Here is an 18,917-nt window from a genome sequence, read left to right on the forward strand (position 1 = left end):
CAGGAAAAGCCTGAAAATTATCAAGAGATATATTGAGGGTGGAAAGGTCACTTCTGAAGTTGAAGATGTACTAGAACATTGGCAAGTGTTGCCTGCTTCCTCTATATTATCAGTCTCACAATTAGGTTTTTGGTTTTTTGGGTTTTTTTTTAAAACACGTTAGATGAGAGTCTCAGCTTTCATTTTGAATAAAAAGTTTCTAACCCTCTGAGAAAAGCTTGAAAACATGATTCAAGTGCACACCAAAGGACTGAACATCAGAAAGCAAAAAAAAAGAAAAAAAAACAGCTAAAAACTTTAAACTCAAAAGGTTTTAAATACCTTTTAAAGCCTCTCCATTTCTGGGATCCTGACATGTTTTTAAATGCTTAGCATTGGTGTTTCTGTGTTTGAATTCTAGAAGTAGCATTTCTCCGTCAGAAATGATCTGTCTATCTTCTACCATAAATATAATGTGCCAACTCAGTTTAGCATTTCTAATATTATATGCTCTTGCTTAACCAGAAGTTATGGACTTGATGCAGGAATCACTTGCTGAAATTTTATGGGTTGCATTATACAATCAATCAAGACTGGATGATCATAACGGTCCCTTCTGGCCTCAATATTTATCAGTTTTAGTACCAACAAGAGGTTGGCAAATATCTAAAAAAATACATTAATCTCCACTGGAATTTATAAACTATTTGCTTTAGTTGTGTGCTTGCCTCTGTTTTAGCTTGCCATGAATATTACAGAAAACTAGTTTACTGGACCAAACACATTTGGAAACAGCTAATTAAGTACAGGATTGATTATATTTTCAGGAAATTCATTTCCAATTCCCAGTCTTCAGTATCTGCATGGGAAACTCAAGTTTAATATCATGCATCCAACCGGGGGGGGGGGGTCAACCATGTTATTTGTGGCTAATCAGAACTAACCAGCACTGTTCAAATGTCCTGTATCCAAATCCCTGCAACTGACTGTTCATATACAATCCACAGCTAAGTAGTATTCACTGTAATTATAAACCAACCAACCCTTCACAAATACAAGAAAGTCACAAGCTGTTCACAGATTATTCACAAGGCAGAAGAGATCATGGTGAAATTAACTGAATCAGTGTTTAATTGAATTTTATTCCATGTTCTAATGATGGTTTAAGTCCATGTTCTAATGATGGTTTAAGTCCAGGTCTTGAGTTTTGTCCCAAGCTTCTAGAAGTAGGGACAAAGTAGACTTTAAGCAGGGCAACAAAGGTTAAAATGTGGGAACAGCAACTGTCCTGTGTCACTCTACAATGATTCCTACCTATAGCAAATGTTTGGGGTCGTCTTGACTGGCTCTAGAAAAAGATGCATCCAGTCTTGTCCATTCAGAGGAAGGACCACATAATTTAAGTCTTTAATAGGATAATGAGAGGAAGACCATCAAAAACTGGGAATATCATAGAAGACTGAACAGTAAAAAAGTCAGTGAAAAAAATAATTCCTTCTATGCAACAACCTTCATTACTATACCTTTAATACTACCAACTCATGGGAGCCATCTTGAAGAGTTGTACCATCCTCCTTCATTAGCTTTACATAGGCCATTGCAAAATTCTTTTCTCCTTTGTCTTTAGCTACAAAGTACAAAATCATGTGTTATTTTTTTTTAAAGGATCGGCAACCTTGATTGCAAACAAAAATAATAAAAATTCTGTACTTACACTCTTGAGATGACCTATGTCTGAACATGAAACGCAGATGTATTCTTTGCATGTCTTCAATAGGGACTGCCACCTTTTATAAATCAGAAGTTATGGCACATAATTAAACTGGTCTACTTTGAAATGAATATCCACCATTCCTTTAATTGCTGGGTTTAGCTACTCATGCAATCTGGGCAATTTACAAATTTTGGTTGATATTGTGAAGTTGTTCTTACTGAATATTGCTGCATCAAGGAATGCCTCTGTATATTGCTAACAAGCTTGTAAGCACATCTCTTCCAGACTAGGGACAATGGAGAGGAGTTACCTTTAATGACTGTACTCTGATTGCTCAGTATATATGCTAAGAAGGAGGAGGTCTAGAGCTGGGAGAAGCCACTTCCTCCAGCCTGCATGTAAGTAGGCTTGGGTTTGAAGAGTGGAAAATTACTAGCAGCAGGACAAAGGAGCCAGGAGTTGATGATGGGACATATCAACTTGAGGGAGTTGGAAACACACGGAAAGTTTTGGACAGGAGAGAGGGGAAGAGACAGGAATGCCTTCATAGCAGGGGAAACTCCGCTTAGGACCAACGTAGGTCAAAGCAAGCTGACCTGGAGAGAGAGAGAGAGAACGTGCGCGCATGCATGTGAAAGGCTCCACGATTATAACAACAAACCATGGTGTTGAAGCAGAAGCACCCTGGACAGACCCAGAGGACTCTGACCCGAATCATGTTCTGGACTGGTGAGGAAACTAAGGCAGGGAAATGTATATAGACTTATTTTTGTATAGAGCTGTGTATTTCTTGTGATTAAGAGCAATGGTGGTTTAGAATCCTGTGAAAGTCAGTCTGTGCATTGGGTGTTACACATATGCCCTTCAAGAGTTAACCTGTGGATGCAGAGCACCCAGATGGCAGAAGTTTTCGAAGAGGGAGTGTTTAAGCTATAGGAGAGTCTGAGCAGTTAACACTGGTAATGGGGGGTAGGCAGCTGGATCACAAAATCTCAGCTTTCAGAAGAGTGTGCTAAATGGAGGATCATTGCCCTGTGAGTATGTTGAGGGATCCCAACAAGAGGCAGTGCCTGGATTCTGTTCAACTCTGGAGGCTTAAAGCAGATGGGGCCCAATGAAGTGGGGCTCCTCACAGGTAGGGTTGCCAGGTGTCCGGTTTTCGACCAGAACACCCAGTCAAAAAGGGACCCTGGCGGCTCCGGTCAGCACTACCAACCGGGCCATTAAAAGTCTGGTCGGCGGTGCTGCGGGTCTAAGGCAGGCTAGTCCCTACCTGTCCTGGCTTAGGAGGACAGGTAGGGACTACCTGTCCTCCTAAGGACACCGCTGCACCCCGGAAGCAGCCAGCATGTCCAGCTCCTAGGCAGAGGAGCCACGGGGCTCTGCGTCCTGTCTCCACCCTAAGAACCGGCTCCACACTTCCATCGGCCGGGAACCGCAGACAATGGGAGCTGGGGGGCGGGTCCGGTGGGCGAGAGCAGTGCTCAGAGCCACCTGGCCCCCCACTTAGGAGCTGGACCTGCTGGCCCCTTCCAGGGCACAGAGTGCTGCCAGGACAGGCAGGGACCCTGCCTTAGCCCCACTGCGCCACTGACTGGGAGCCATCCGAGGTAAGTCCACGCCCCTACCCTGAGCCCCCCCGAAACCCAGAGCCCCCTCCCATACCCTGAACCCCTCCTCCCCAGCCCCACCCCAGAGCCCGCACCCCCAGCCAGAGCCCTCACCCCCTTCTGCACCCCAACTCCCTTCCTCAGACCAGACCCCCCCCAAACATACCCTGACCCCCTCATTTCTGGTACCACCCCTCTTGCATTCCAACCCCCTGCCCCAAATACCCACTGCCCCAACTCAGTGAAAGTGAGTGAGGGAGTGGGAATGTAGTGAGCGGGGGGTGGGGCCTCAGGGAAGGGGCGAGGCTAGGGTGTTCAGTTTTGTACAATTAGAAAGTTGGCAGCACTACTCTCAGCCATCTGGGGAGTGGGCAGGAGGGGGCACTTGACCAAACTTGAGACAGTCATAACCACATGCAAAAATCAGTGGTACTCTTCCCCACCTGTATGCTGGCCCTATAAAGCCTTGCATACACAAGACACATTTGCCTAGGCCTGGCCTCAGTAAGCAGAAGAGATGCTAGGCCTGAAATCATCTGCTTGGAATTTCTAATGAACTCAGAGGCACCACAGTCAAGCAGAATAGAGGAAGGTGTAAAAAAGGACTGCAGCAAGAGGAAGCAGACTGAGCTCTGGGTGCCTGGGATCCTATTATACAGTCCAGGATGAAAATGTTGATCAGGACCACTTCCAATTTGCATGTGAGTATGGCTAAAGCCATTAGTTATAGGACTGAGAACAGTTCATGTGCTAGAAAACAAAAATGAAAAAGGAAAGTGAAATTGTACTGTTAATTATATGGTTTTATATAACACCACTCAAAGCCCTTTAACATCAAATCATAAAGCCCTATGGAGGTAATTATACCTCTTTGGTAATGGATGAACTGGAGTAGAGAAATATTAAATGACTTTCCCAAAGCTGCAAACCAAGTCAGTATCAGAGCCATGAAGAGAAGCAGGGAGTCATGATCAGATCACATTCCCACCCACTCTCTCCCACCTTACAATCTGATTGCTAAAGAAGTTACAAACACTACAAGGAAATGAATACATTATCCAATATTAGCAGTACTCCATTAGTATAAAACATTCTCATGATCTGACGGACACAAATCAGATTTTTAAATTATATAATTCCGATGTCTATCTTGAGTTTATTCCTATTTGCACTATAGTAGTAGACTTGTTGGTCCCAGGATATTAGCGGGACAAAGTGGGTGAGGTAATATCTTTCATTGGACCAACTTCTGTGGATGAAATACAGACAGACAATCTTGTCTCACCCACAGAAGTTGATCCAGTTTTACCCACCTTGACTCTCTTTATGGCTTAGACAGTGGTGGCTCCTGAAATCACATGAGACTATCTTGAAAACCACTAGCTACAACACAGCATTTTATAATACCTTAATCTGACTTGAAACCCCAACTTTCAAATAATTTAAGCACAATTATTTTTAATGACCCTCAATACAAAAATCTGCTCAAGTTACTACAAAAATTTAAAATGGAAACAAGATGTCAAAATACATTTGTCAGTGCTTTCATGACTACACACACATTTTACAGCTGCAGATGACCTACCTTCTTCTTTCCACTCTCACTACATACGTTAGTGCAGTTGCAGATTTATTATACAGATTACTGACATAATTTAGCCAATCTTCCATAGCACTTTTCAAAAAAAAGCATTGACTGTAGACTTGTCAAGTAACCTTGAGCCATGTTTTGTAATTATTGCCTTCAGAACCTTCCAGACTATTCCAATTAAACACTGATTACATAGGTGTCTATTAGTTTTTCTCTAACAGACATCCAAGACCATAACAATCTAAAATTTACAAGAGGTTATTTACCATACTTGTTTAATCACTCAAGCTTCTCGCTTTCTCTGTTTTACACCAGTACAGTTTCACTTTGAATAAGGCATATTCAGGACATAAGGTAAACTAAGATGATCTCATCGGTTTTGCTGCTACAACAACAAGAAATCCTAACAGTTTTCTAGACTGAAACTTTAAGCATCACTTATCATGTATCCCTAACTGATAGTTGATGTAAGACATACATGCAACTATATTTCAAGACCTCAAGGTATTTGTTACAAAAAATCTGAGTTGCACTGTAATAGGGTTTTTTTTTTTTAGGAGAAAAGATAGGAGCTGACAACTGAAGGGGAAAATATAAATGAAAAATGTTTGTGTCATACCTTTAATGTTTCCATCCAGCGTGGCTGTTTGACCTGATAGTAGAGAACTGATCTGTATTCACTTACAGGTTTGTCCCCTGCTCCCAAACAAATTGCATTCTTACACAGAAAAAGAGAAAAAAAATGCAACTTAGTTATTTTGTGTAAATAATTCATGGGCTGTGGGTAAAAGGCAAAACTCTCCTACTTTAGAACACTCCAACAAGGTACATATTTTCAGCATAGCAGATTTACAAAATTCATCCAAAGAACTAGAAGTGAAAGCTATTTAACTACAATAAATACTAGCATTCTAGAAATCAGAGCTATGAAGAGAAGCAGGGAGTCATGACCAGATCATCAGATCACATTCCCACCCTGACTCTCACACCGCACATTCTGATTGCTAAAGAAGTCAAACACTACAAGGAAATGAATACAATTATCCAATATTAGCAGCACTCCATCATATAAAACATTCTGAAAATTTCTGACCCTAATGGTAACCAGTCTTATCATTTGTTTGTAACACTGATGTATTAATCTGATTCTTTAAAAAAAAAATCCATACAAAATAAGTTCCCTGATGGGCTTGCATTGATCAGGTGGTATTTTACTTTGATTATTTCTAAATCTTCAGACATCCACAATGCATTTTATAAGGTTTTTAGCTCTAAATACATGCTAGTGCCAATCTTTTAACAAATCTTTAGCGGGTGCAACACTGACAACAGTATTCAGAGGCCAACTTGATTATTGGCATGAGCATGGGTTCACTATACTCAATCAATGCAATTCAATTTGTTTATTCCAGAGGTGAATTTGGCCCATTGTATAGAACCAAGAACACTATCAACCTAATTTAAATGGAAAAGCATCTTCCAATTTAAATGCAACAGAAAAAAAATTGTTTACAGCTAGAGGCTACAGTGCTACATTTAACGACACATATAAAAAGGAGCACAAGATATTCTGTTCATTGCACACAAAAAAGTTGTATTATTTGTACTGTGATAGCACCTAGAGATGCCAGTCAGACCAGCAACCCACTGTGATAGGCATTGTAGAAACACATAAGGAAGTCTCTGGCCCAAGGAGATTATAATCGACTTCAAGTATAGAAACTTCAACCATCCTTTGTGTAAAATATTATCAAATGTCTTCTATTCCCACCAAGCCTCCTCTTCAGGTATTTTTAATGCTTTCCAGTGTGTTTCTTCTTTGTTTTATGTTTTGTACTGCAACCAAGTTGAACAATAAAAGTAATCTTCAGCCTAGTGCATGCAGCTCTATTACCCCTTACCTGGCTCCCATTGAAATCCATGCGAGTTTTGTACATGCAAAGACTTCAAGAGGAGACCATATATTGACAAGCTAGAGTAGAAATAGTGTGTAGTACCACTACATAGTCATGTTGTGCCTCAAGAGGGCATTTATTTAAAAAGTTTCACATGAGAATATAGGCCAGGGTCAGACATCCACATAAACACAATCGCTTGAACAACCCTGAAGCACAAAAAACTTTCAAAAGCAGGGTATGCCAGAGTAGAGAAGGCTTGGGCAACCTCAGGAGATTTTACGTCCTTTAGCATGCAGCCAGTGCCCAACAAATAACTTGCTCCATAAAGGGGCTAAGATGTAGGTGTTTGTGTCTGGGAAAGGGAAGTTGATACGTTGTGTTTGCCTTTTTCAGTTTTCTTGGAGGTTTAGCTGGATGTCTGTGCAGCTAGAGAAAAACTTCCCAGGAGGACTAAGCAAAGCAAAGATGCCAAAGCCCTCTCTTTTCTGGGGTTTCAAATTTCACAGGGCTCTTTTCCAAGAAAACGAGCAACAAAATCCTAGAGAAATGCCTAGGAACACTTCCTTTAGGCAGTTTATTTTATTTCATCTCTAAGAGGCCAGAAAACTACAAATACAACTAGGGGAGGATTTGTGTCTCTAGAACTCACTGCCCTGGCTTTTAGAAAGTAACACGCCTCTCTTTCCGAAAAATAGCCCATCCCCTATTGAGGTTCTGAGCCTAAGTAGGCTCAGCTGGACACGATTACTTCAGTTCAGGAAGGCACTCCCAATTTAGACTCCAAAATCCCTTCTATGAATTAACTCAGAATTCTCAGGCAATTGTCTTGCTCAGTGAGACTTCCCTCTAGGGGCACTACTAGGAGCAGGGGATAAGGCCCCTGACAATAAGGCCCCCTCCTGGATACTCCCTCCTACCACAATACATCTCATTTCGGGGCATATTTTTACATTTGTCATGTTTCATTTCTACACTCAAAGTTATGCCCAAAGTGCATTGTGGTCTGGATGGGCTCAACCCCACATCAGTAGCATCCCCACCCCACTCCAAAGGAGAGTGCTCATTCAGTCCAAAAATAGAGCCACTTCTCTACATCAAAAAGATGTTCCCAAATTTACCTATATGAAACTCCAGATTAAGCCTCAGCAGGCTTTACTGCCTCTACAGTAACTTTGCCCCAACTTAAGTCTTCTACACTTGTTTGGCTGTAGTTAGGGCTCCTTCTCTCAGTATCTGTCTGCTCCAAACTCTAGCACTGTCTGCCTGAGGGTACCATTATGCCACTTGCACCAGCAAGTCTGCTTTACCCCTTTCCAACAGGTTCAGCTCCAGCTAATTGGGTGTGGTTTTCAAGCAGTATCTGCCACCCTAGTACACAGCAACCACAGAAAGACAGTCACTGTTCTCCTTGAGTTCATACCCCATTGATGATTTACAAAGAGGGGGGAAAATGTGACACCCCAAAAAAGATCCAATTCTACATCCAGTTTTTGCCACCTGCTATACATCAAGCTCTTGATGCCTTGTTTTTTCCTGGTTGTTCATTTTATTAATGACAGTCCACTGTCTTTTGTTAGTTTGATGCTATTTTTAATATATCAATATTTAACTCTATTTTAACATTTTCTTCGCAGTTTTTAATGTCTCTATTTATATTTTAGTCTCGCCTTCCTTTCCCACCCCATATGTCTAACAATTGCTTATTCTAGTTCTATGTATCTAACATTATAAAATTTTCCCTTCCAACATTTTAATTCACATTCTCTATTATTTTAAACCTTACCTTTTCCAAAATTTCTCATTGATTTTTATCCCTCATTTCCTCCCCTCCAACACACACACACACACACACACACACACACACACACACACACACAATCTATGCTATTTCTACAGACTGGCACAAGCTATAGAGTTCAGACCCCAATCTGCCTTTTAAAAAAAAAATCACCCCAAGTTTGATCAATGCTCATCTCCACTCATTTTATCACAAGGGTTTTTAAATTCTAGGCTGAGGCCATTTAATGGCCTAAAAAGACTCACACAGTACAGCCAGGGATCCCGCACATAGGGTAGCTAATTCCCTGTGCTGAGGGGCAAAAAGGCCAAGCTCTCACTTCTGCCTCTATTTCTAATTGGGGTGGGTCTCACCACCCATCAAAAATGTAGCATCCCTCACTCATGGAGCATCCCTCACACGTGCACATTAAATACACACTAAATTACACATGCATAGTACTTGTTCTCGACTGTAGCTGCAACTGAAGCTAAGCTTGTACATTGTATTCAGGGGCGGCTCCAGGCACCAGTGCACCAAGCGCGTGCCTGGGGCGGCAAGCCACGGGGGGCGGCCTGCCGGTCGCCGTGAGGGCGGCAGTCAGGCTGCCTTCGGTGGCATGCCTGCGGGAGGTCCGCTGGTCCAGCGGTTTTGGCGGCAATTTGGCAGCGGGTACGCCGAAGGCGCGGGACCGGCGGACCTCCCGCAGGCATGCCACCGAATCTGCGTTACCAGCGGACCGCCCACAGACATGCCACCGAAAGCCGCCTGACTGCCGTGCTTGGGGCGGCAAAATACATAGAGCCACCCCTGATTGTATTGGCTGACAGACATTTATAAACATCAGATAGCAGTGCACCGTCTAACCTAACCACTTCATACCTTATGAAGTCATTCTTTTAAACATGTGACAAGAAGGTTATAATATTGATACCAGAAGAGGAGTAATGAGGCTTTATTTCTGGGTTGTAATGAGGAAATATAGGCATGTGCCTAGGTAGGTCCATCTAAATTAGTAGAAATACATATCCCCAAAGGGTGTTTTATAATGCACCATTCTCACATGAGTTGTTTCAATGTATTCTGTGACATTTACTTATAGAAGGTAACCTTCTCTCTTGTTTGCAGAAATAAATCTAGTGCCAGTTTTTTCAATTTAAACTAGTTTGATAGCTAAACTTAGCCATAACTTCCCTATTTAAAGAATGAAATCATGGATGCTTCAATTCTTCGTTGTAACTCACTGAAAATTAATTGATACTACTTAATGTGTTTATTGTGGATTGGTTTTCTGTATTGTGTACTAATTCAGCTTTGCTTTTGTTATATCTAGATAAAGCAGAAGTCCAGTTATCTTCCCAATGTTTATCGTGTGTTCTCAAGTTTATCTTAAATGAACAGATACAATTTTTTGTGTAATTAAGAAGTTTAAAGGAGTTATGCCTAAAAAAATTGCTTGAATTGAATTGACTTAAGCTGCAAATATAGACCTAGTGATGTGTTTTGTTTCTCATTCGGTTAGGGAGAATGTGCATTAATAGAGTAGGATAGAAAATTTAAGTTACGATGTTATTTTATTTCTGGACATTTAAATATGTTCATTTTATTAAGTACTGTATTAATGAGGAGGTGCCTAGACTTTGGGATAGGCACTGTTACAGAAAATTAAGTGAAGACATAAAATAGTGCCAGGTTTCCAAAAGGACTTCTACCTAGCTTCCACTTGCACATCCCCAAACTTGCACTTATGGGTTAACATCGTTACTTGCAGATGCAGACAACAGAACTTAGAACTAGAGATCCAAAGCTCTTTGGGGTGTCTTTCTCCTTCATTTTCACATGACTGATGTGCACACAAGTTTTTGCATGTGCAAAGTTACATGCTCACTGCTGTAGGCCACATTTTGATGTTTGGCCCCATAATGAAGATTTGTTGCATCATACATGCATTAACGTGAAGTTTGATAAATGTGGGCCAAATTCTCAATTCTGCCAGTGTAAGGCTTTTGACACAGTTAATTGCTCCAGATTTACAGTATCTTAAGAAATGTCACTGCTTTCACTCTTCTGAATACAGCATAGTTCCAAAAAGAATAGCATAAAGCCCAAAACAAAGTGGAAGAAAATCTTCCTAAATGTAGGACAGCTGTTAATGTCTTGAGACAAAAAAAGCTATACAAAAAAGGAAAACAGACACCATGAAAAAACTTGTAAATATTTATGTTGCATATGTACAAACAGACACACACTCGTCCACATGGCTACCTTACTTAACTCAAGCAGACTATCCCCACCCAAGAGATAAGAATACAGTCTTCGTGTCCCATTCCTGCATTGGCTTGTTGTATAATGGAGATGGAACATTTAGTTTAACATAGCAATTACTTTACTCTTCCAGGAATCCCCATGAGGAAATATCTAGAGTAAAAGTGGAGTCATAGTCAATAAGAGCAGATCATCTGTTTGCTTGCTAGTCAGAACTAAAAGGTCAGCAAGCGTCTTTTATGGGTTTAAGCACATTACTTAAGGCTTTTATGAAGTATAACAATTCCAGCATGACAAAACAACTCAATAGAAATAGAACACAAATGGACTGCAGGATATTACATTACAGTGTTATTCAAAATTCATGTGAAGTGTAAGGCTTACTTCTAAGATGTGTTTAACATTTTCATGTTTAATGCTAATGGAAAGACAGACAAAACTTACTGGTATCACTTTTCCTTCTTCATCACAGACACACATGATCACTTCCACATTTCTCTGGGTTGTTTTATTGTACTTATCAAAATCACCCGTAGTCAGTGTAACATAAATATCATTTCTTATATCCCCTATGACAGAAATGCAAAAGGTTAGAAAGCAGAATAAAAATATATTACGAAATCAAAGGGAAACCCAAGCAGGTTTATTATAAGTAATAATGATTACTTACATACTCGTCTCACTATGCTGAACTATATTAAATGAAGTTAAGTTCATTCTAAAGAAAAGTTTAAAGTGTTCTGCTTTGATATTTTCATTTGATCAGATTTTATAGGCTGGTCTGAAAAGAGACAAAATGCGTTTCCTAAAAGGGAACTCGTCTAACTCACAGACTGCAGTGACACCTTCTGGTGAGGTGAAGTTAAGATGTTGTTGCTCAATTTGACTAACAATATGTGAGATTCTGTTTTTCCCCCAAATGGGAGCTTTATAAAACAGCTCTTTTTGTTTTCCTCCTATGAACAAATTGAGATGTCATCAAAACCGTAATGCCACATACATGCCAGTCTGGATAATCTGAACCAAGAATTTGGCTTTAAATAAACATTCAATAGCCTGACTTCATACATATTGGTATTTTAACTGGAACAAAAGCATAGTATGAAAGTCAAACAACTAATAAAAGCTGTAAATAATTCCTTATCTACACAGTGATCATGAAAGCAATTTATGAGAAACATGGTACTTACTCTTAGAATCATAGAACCATAGTGTTAAAAGGGACTGCAAGACTCATCTAGTCGACCCCCCTGCCAAGATGCAGGATTTGTTGTGTCTAAACCATCCAACACAGATGGCCTTTTGAAAACCTCCAGTGAAGGAGCTTCCACAACCTCCCTAGGCAGTCTGTTCCGTTGTCCTATTGTTCTTACAATTAGGAAGTTTTTCCTGAGATCTAATCTAAATCTTCTATGTTGTATAGTTTGAACCCATTGCCTCTTGTCCTGCCCTCTGTGGCAAGAGAGAACAACTTTTCTCCATCTTTTTAGGGCAGCCTTTCAAGTATTTGAAGACGGCTATCATATCACCCCTTAATCTCCTCTTTCCCAAACTAAACATACCCAGTTCCTTCAGCCTTTGCTCATATGGCTTGCATTCCATCCCTTTGATCATGTTTGTTGTTTGCCTCTGGATCCTTTCCTTTGGCAACCAAAGTTGGACACAGTACTCTAGCTCAGGCCTAACCAGAGTGGAATAGAGTGGTACTATTACCTCCCATGACTTGCATACCATACCCCTGTTAATGCAACCTAAAATTGCATTGCTTTTTTGCAACAGCATCACATGATTGACTCATGTTGAGGTTGTAATCCATGACAACTCCCAGATCCTTCTCAGCAGTGCTGCTGCCAAGCCAGTTATCACCCATTATGTATTCGTGCATTTGGGGTTTTTTCCTTAAGTGTAGCCTTTTTTGAATTTCAGTTAGTCATCTATAGCCCAGTTCTCCAATCTATCCAGATCCCTTTGAATTTTAGTTCTATCCTCCAAAGTGTTGGCAACCCCCCTCGCTTTCTGTGAAAATATGATCAATATGCTCTCTATTCCTACATCCAGGTCATTAATATAGATGTAAAATAATACTGGACCAGAACAGAACCCTGTGGAACCCCACTCGAGATTTCCTTCCAGTTCATTCCATTAACAGTTACTCATTGTTTGTGGTTGTTTAACCAATTATGTATCTACTTAATAATAGTTCCACTGGGCCGCATTACTCCAGCTTTCTTATCAGAATGTCATGTGGGGACTGTGTCAAAAGCTTTGCTCAAGTCCAAGTATATTATTTCCACATTTCCCCCATCCACCAAACCAGTCACCCTATCAAAGAAGGAAATCAAGCTGGTTTGGCATGGATTTGTTCTTAGTATATCCATGCTGGCTGCTAATGATCACCCCTTCATCCTCCAGGTATTCGCAAATTGAATGTTTTATACATTGCTTTAGTAGCTTCCCAGGTACTGAGGTCAGGCTGACTGGTCTTTAGGTCCCTTGCTCCTCCTTTTTGAAGCTGGGCACTACATTAGCCCTCCTCCTGTCTTCCAGGACCTCTCCTGTCATCCATGAATTTGCAAATATTATTGCCAGTGGCTCAGAGATTTTTTCAACTAATTCCTTCAGCACTCTGCAATGAATAGCATCAGGCCCCACTAACTTGAATTCATTCAAATTAGTCAGAAGATCTTAAAAGTTCTTTATTTATCCCAGTCTGCATCCCTTCCTATTTATTGTCTATGGTAATTTCGCTAGTCGTCCAGTCACATGTTCTTTTTGTGAGAAGACTGAAGCAAAGTATGCATTGAACAGCTCTGCCTTCCTATCATCTTCTATCACCAGCTCACTTTCTCTGCTAAGCAGTGGGCCAACACCATCCCTGATCTTTCTTTGTCTTCGTTTAAGTATTTTTGTTTTAAATGATTTATCCTTACATTTTTTCCCTAAGTAATTATATTTCACTGATTGATGTAAACTTCTAATATTTAAATTAGAAATCACTCTGAAGTGTACATTGGAGTAAGCTGCAAGCTAAATATTACGGATATTTATACTAGGCTTTATAGTGAAAAGGTGAAAGTCTATTTTCAGTGCAGAACAAATCACCTCCTACCTGGCATGATTATTTCAGGAAATCCCAGCTTCCTTGCAACAACTGTTGTCCTGTCAACAAGATGCGGGTAATCCTTCCTAATCTGACTCATGTCTCCAACAAGCATTTTCATAGTTACCCACAGACCTATAGAAAAAGTGTGTGATTATGTAATTAACTTCTTTTGAGTTTACTTTGAATTAAGTTACCATTTTTCTCTCCTCTAGAGAACTGCTTAGTCATGTCATCTTTCCCACCTCCCCAGCCAAAAAACAGCTACTACTTAGACTATAACTAAAGCCACTTTTCTCAGTGGAACAGGTGCTTATCTAAATAGCCTCTAACTCCCCCCACCCCAAAGATTTACATTCATCACTGTCCGCTTCACAGTATATCTAGCCCAATGACTGAAGTACAGGGACTGATTTGAAACCCAGACTCTAAAAAAATATGAAACCAAGATTTCTAAATACAATTTATTGTTTGCTTACACACAAAGACTACTTTACCTTGCCCGCCACTGTCTCCTTTTGATGCTGTGACTTTGCCTAAGAGACTGTGCAAAGAATCATTCTCTGCCACCACCCTAAAGGAAAATAGAAAAAAATTCCTAGTAAGCACTGAACATACCAAACAATTAAGAAAGCGATAAGGCCAATGCCCTCAGTCATTGCTCTTTACAACTTTATTATTTACCAATCCCATCACTACGCACTTAGTGATCATCCTTCAACACGCTCTTGGTCTGTATTTGCAACTACTTAATGTTACCACAATTCTCTACATTTAATATAGGCAATACCATGAATATTGAGATAATGTCAAAGACAGAACTGAAATGTCTTCAAAGACAGCCCTGAACAACCACAGTCCAGAGCTGCTGAATAGTTTAAGGTGGTAAAGCTGATGAACCACAGACTTTAGTATTGCACAACAAGGTACTTCTAATCTATTATGTGGATAAATTAATTCTTTTTAGGATTGAACTGTTCTAGTTCTTTGGTGGCAGAATCACATCAGGATTGGCAAGACAAATGTGAAGGCTTCTCCTTAATATTTTGGCCAGTGTCAGTCAAAGAGTTTCTCAGAATTATTGGGGAGCTACAGGCCACTACCTATGCTCTATGCACTACCTATTATGATCTTCTGGCACAATGACTTAGATATTGGATAAGTGATGTAGCAACTATCACAGCAGCAGCATCCTGAGACATCAATAGCGTCCACCATCAAGACTGTAAAGAGGGCAGTCCATAACCAGATGTCATGCTCTTTGTTCTTGATACTATGGTGATGAGTATAAAACACTAAGATAGTGTTGGACCCATGTCCTTTCTGGATGTTAAAGCCCAGTGACCCTATCCAGGCAATTATACCACACTCAGTGTCTTTGTACCTGAGTCCCCTAAACATTCTAGAAGCAAGTACACCAAATTATACTCAACCAGTTCATGGAGGTAGCTAAACCTTACGTTGTATCTGAGTCTGTCTGGAGTGAGACACAGTCTCCCCTGCCAACTCTGTGCTGCATGGTACAGATTGTGTCTTGTTGCAAAATCAAATGTTTTTGATATGTGCGGTAATCCTAATGGGTTCAATTAGTGCCTTTTCCAATACAGTTTTCTTCATCAGAAGCCAGAGTTGCATTAGAACCCCCTTCCCCTTCCCTTTCCTCTACTATTCAGTTCAGGAATGCTTCTTCTTGATACCCAGCTCAAATGACACAGATGAAATTGTTTAAAAAAAAAAAAAAAGTGAAGTGGGGCCAATGCTTAAGTGCTTGGCAAACTGGCATATTCTCCACAGAACATACAAACACTTGCGGTATTATGCAGAATGCCATTCAATAACTGTTTCCCATGGGTACCTATACTTCAGGCTATATCTCCATTTAATTTATGTGTGAGCACCAAGTTCAGAGTCAAAGATTGCCTTGCATTGCAATTGAAATCTGAACTTCCTTTTTCAAAATTCAGTCACCTTTCAACTTGTTCGGTAGCCCAACTTCGCAGCTCCCTCAAACTCATGACATACATACGGTATTTACCACCTACAATCATGGAGCCCATTGTCTAGAATGGATTGGTGTACAATCATATGCTTTGGTTCTGTTTAACAGGTCACAATGCTGGATGAATGTGGAGTGAACACATCAGTTTGAAATCGTTTATTCTTAGTTGATGCCCTATGAAAAACTTCCATGTCTTTGTCACATTTCATGTTAATAAGCCTGAATCCTGTAGTATTTTTTCCTTGTGGCTACATTTATGGATATTGAAAGGGAAGGGGGTTTTGCTATCTTATTAATATTTTTCACTCATGTTCCCATAAAATTTCTTGTTTTCTTTTTAATACTTCAGACTGTACTACATTGATGTTCATATAATGCACTTAAAATCACTTTATCTATAATAAAGAAAAGATCCATGACAAGCTCATGGACATAGACAGAAATTTTTGCATGTAAAATGAATTTTTGTATTGTAAAAAATAAATTTGACTCTTACGGGTGAAAGGGAATGAAATGCTGCTTCTCTTCATCACTTTCCACTTTACCTTTTATGGTATCTGTAATATCCATAACTAGAAAAGTAGAAATAAAATTCATTAATATAGAACAACATGAAAATTATTCCTCTCTCTTACTAGCACAACCTACATTAAATGCATAAAATGTGCTTCAGGACAGGTATGCATGTTAGGATACGATTTTCAAGGTTATCAGATGGAAAGGTATCATCTGATGGTATTTCATCAGTTATTGCTAGCAATGTAAAGTACAATATACAGTTGATCTTTACCAAAAAAATTATTTACACTCAGTTGGGGTGCCATACGTTGTACCTTACCCAAGGAGATGAACTTCAATATGAATGGAATTGAAGCTGAAGCCTTTGTTAAAACCTAATAAGCTGAACTCTGTGTGTGTATTGGTTTAGAGAGAGAGAGAAAGAAAGAAAAAACCCTTTTCCAGGTGCTATGATATAATTTTCCATGTAGAAATGGTTTATTTTAATTCTGATTCTCCCATTAACTGTTTCCAATCAACCCAATGGCACTGGAGCTTAGTTTTCCAATATGTAAATTGTCAGTTGTACAGTTTTCTGTTTCATTCTTCATTTTAATATGGGGGGGGGCACAAAAATGTCTAATTCTAGTTTTGAAACCTGATGCAGTAGCACCCAGAAAGAATGGACACTTACCCTACAATATTTGCTGTTCTTTGAGTTGTTGTAGTCAGCGTTGATACCACTGTAGTTGTGCATGAGCCTTATGGACACAAGGCCAAAAGACTTTTTTTTTTTTTTAAATATCAGTGAGCATCAGCATGAACTCTCTATCTCTGCGGGCTCCCATATGAAGGTGTAAAGGGCAATACTTCCTCAGTTCCCTTGCGACTCAAAGCCTATGTTCCAAAAAGCAGGGATGGAGAGCAAGTTGCAGGATCCATACTGATGACATCTCAAAGAACCACAGTTGCTGTAGAGTAAATGTTCTCTGTTCTTTAAGGATGTGTCAGTGCGGATCTCACTGTAGGTGACAGGCAAGCAGCCCCATGCTCTGGGTGTCCCTAAACCTGTGACTGCCAAAAACAGCCTCATATGGAAGCTGTTTAGGGACACCCAGAGCATGGGGTTGTGTTCCAGGCCACCTTGGCTAATAGCCATTGATGGACCGCTGCTCCATGAATTTTTCTAATTCTTTTTTGAACTCAGTTATACTTTTGGCCTTCACAGAATCCCCTGGCAATGAGTTCCACAGGTTGACTGTGCATTGTGTGAATTACTTTCTTTTGCTTGTTTTTAAACCTGCTATCTATTAATGTGGACAACATGGGATAGATCACTCGATAAATTGCCATGTTCTGTTCACTCCCTCTGAAGCATCTGACACCAGCCACTGTTGGGATGCAGGACACTAGACTAGAAGGACCATTAGTCTGACCCAGTATGGCCATTCTTATGTTCTTAGATGATATAGTGGTCTGCTCATATTCAGTGTAGACAGGATCAGGCTCTTATATTCTGTGAGATGCTGCAAGCTGCACAGCTCGATATACCTCACAGATTAGATTCCTAGAGAATTTTTTTCCATCAGTAATTACTACAAATATTTAAATATGCTTTCATTTACTACATATTTTATTCAGGTGTTTAATCAAAGGCATTCTTCCATTTTAAGGTTCATCTTAATGCTTTTTTTCTCTGCCTTTAAATAATCAAATTTTTAAATTTTTCATTACAAAAAAAGAATAAATGTAAATGGGCTGTGATTAGAAGCAAATGCTGCTAATAATTTTAAATGAAATGGTTGTCACCTGCCACACCAAAAGGCCGACGCAATCCTTGAGTGCATTTTTTCGTATTGCTATCTTTTAGATCCATTCTTCCAACCCGGACTATTTGACAAATCAAATAAACTTTGTCTCGGTTAAGATCTTTGTTTCCAAGATCCTAAAAATAGATGACAAAAGAGAATTATTAAAATATGACCATTGACATTCTGCAGCAAATAAAATTTCAACAGGGCCCCTAGTTACAATACCAATTGACAAACAGCAGAAAAAGAAACTAAGCTATAGTCAGGGAAGGAAAGCTATGTTTTAACATGGTCCGAACAAAGTTGACACTTTAAGTGATATGAAAAGGTAAGGAAAGAGAGAGAGAAACGCATTTCCACACGGCAAGAGCTACAGGACACAGAGTATCCTGATATTATACAAAAGTCATGAGTATGGGGAAACAGAAGAGGCCAGTGCTAGAGAACTGGAAGGAGATGGAGGAAAGATAAAGGAGAGAACCATCAAGAAGTGTTTATCACCCATCCGAATCTCTACTGCAGTGGTTTTCAAACTTTCTAGGCTGCGTACTCCTCTCCAAATAAAGTAGTCTACCGTATACCCCCATCTGAGATAAGGTCATAATATACCTAGGATTAGATTGCCAAGTCTTACTAAATAAATTGCTTTGTTCCCCATTACAGGATTTTTCTCAC

At 39.9% G+C, this 18,917-nt stretch overlaps 1 protein-coding gene across 1 annotated transcript in view; it reads right to left on the bottom strand.

Moving 5' to 3' along the window:
- The window catches only part of DOCK2 (dedicator of cytokinesis 2), a 500,992-nt gene that overhangs the window by 418,597 nt on the left and 63,478 nt on the right, over nt 1-18,917 (bottom strand). The window contains exons 10-17 of the mRNA XM_065410088.1: nt 18,241-18,376; nt 16,430-16,505; nt 14,432-14,508; nt 13,944-14,069; nt 11,279-11,403; nt 5,514-5,612; nt 1,694-1,766; nt 1,503-1,606 (exon numbers count right to left, since the gene is read on the bottom strand). Coding sequence (XP_065266160.1) covers nt 1,503-1,606; nt 1,694-1,766; nt 5,514-5,612; nt 11,279-11,403; nt 13,944-14,069; nt 14,432-14,508; nt 16,430-16,505; nt 18,241-18,376 — 816 coding nt within the window. The remainder of the gene's footprint in view (nt 1-1,502; nt 1,607-1,693; nt 1,767-5,513; nt 5,613-11,278; nt 11,404-13,943; nt 14,070-14,431; nt 14,509-16,429; nt 16,506-18,240; nt 18,377-18,917) is intronic.

Source organism: Emys orbicularis, chromosome 8, assembly GCF_028017835.1.
Source record: "Emys orbicularis isolate rEmyOrb1 chromosome 8, rEmyOrb1.hap1, whole genome shotgun sequence".
Lineage (NCBI taxonomy): Eukaryota > Metazoa > Chordata > Testudines > Emydidae > Emys > Emys orbicularis.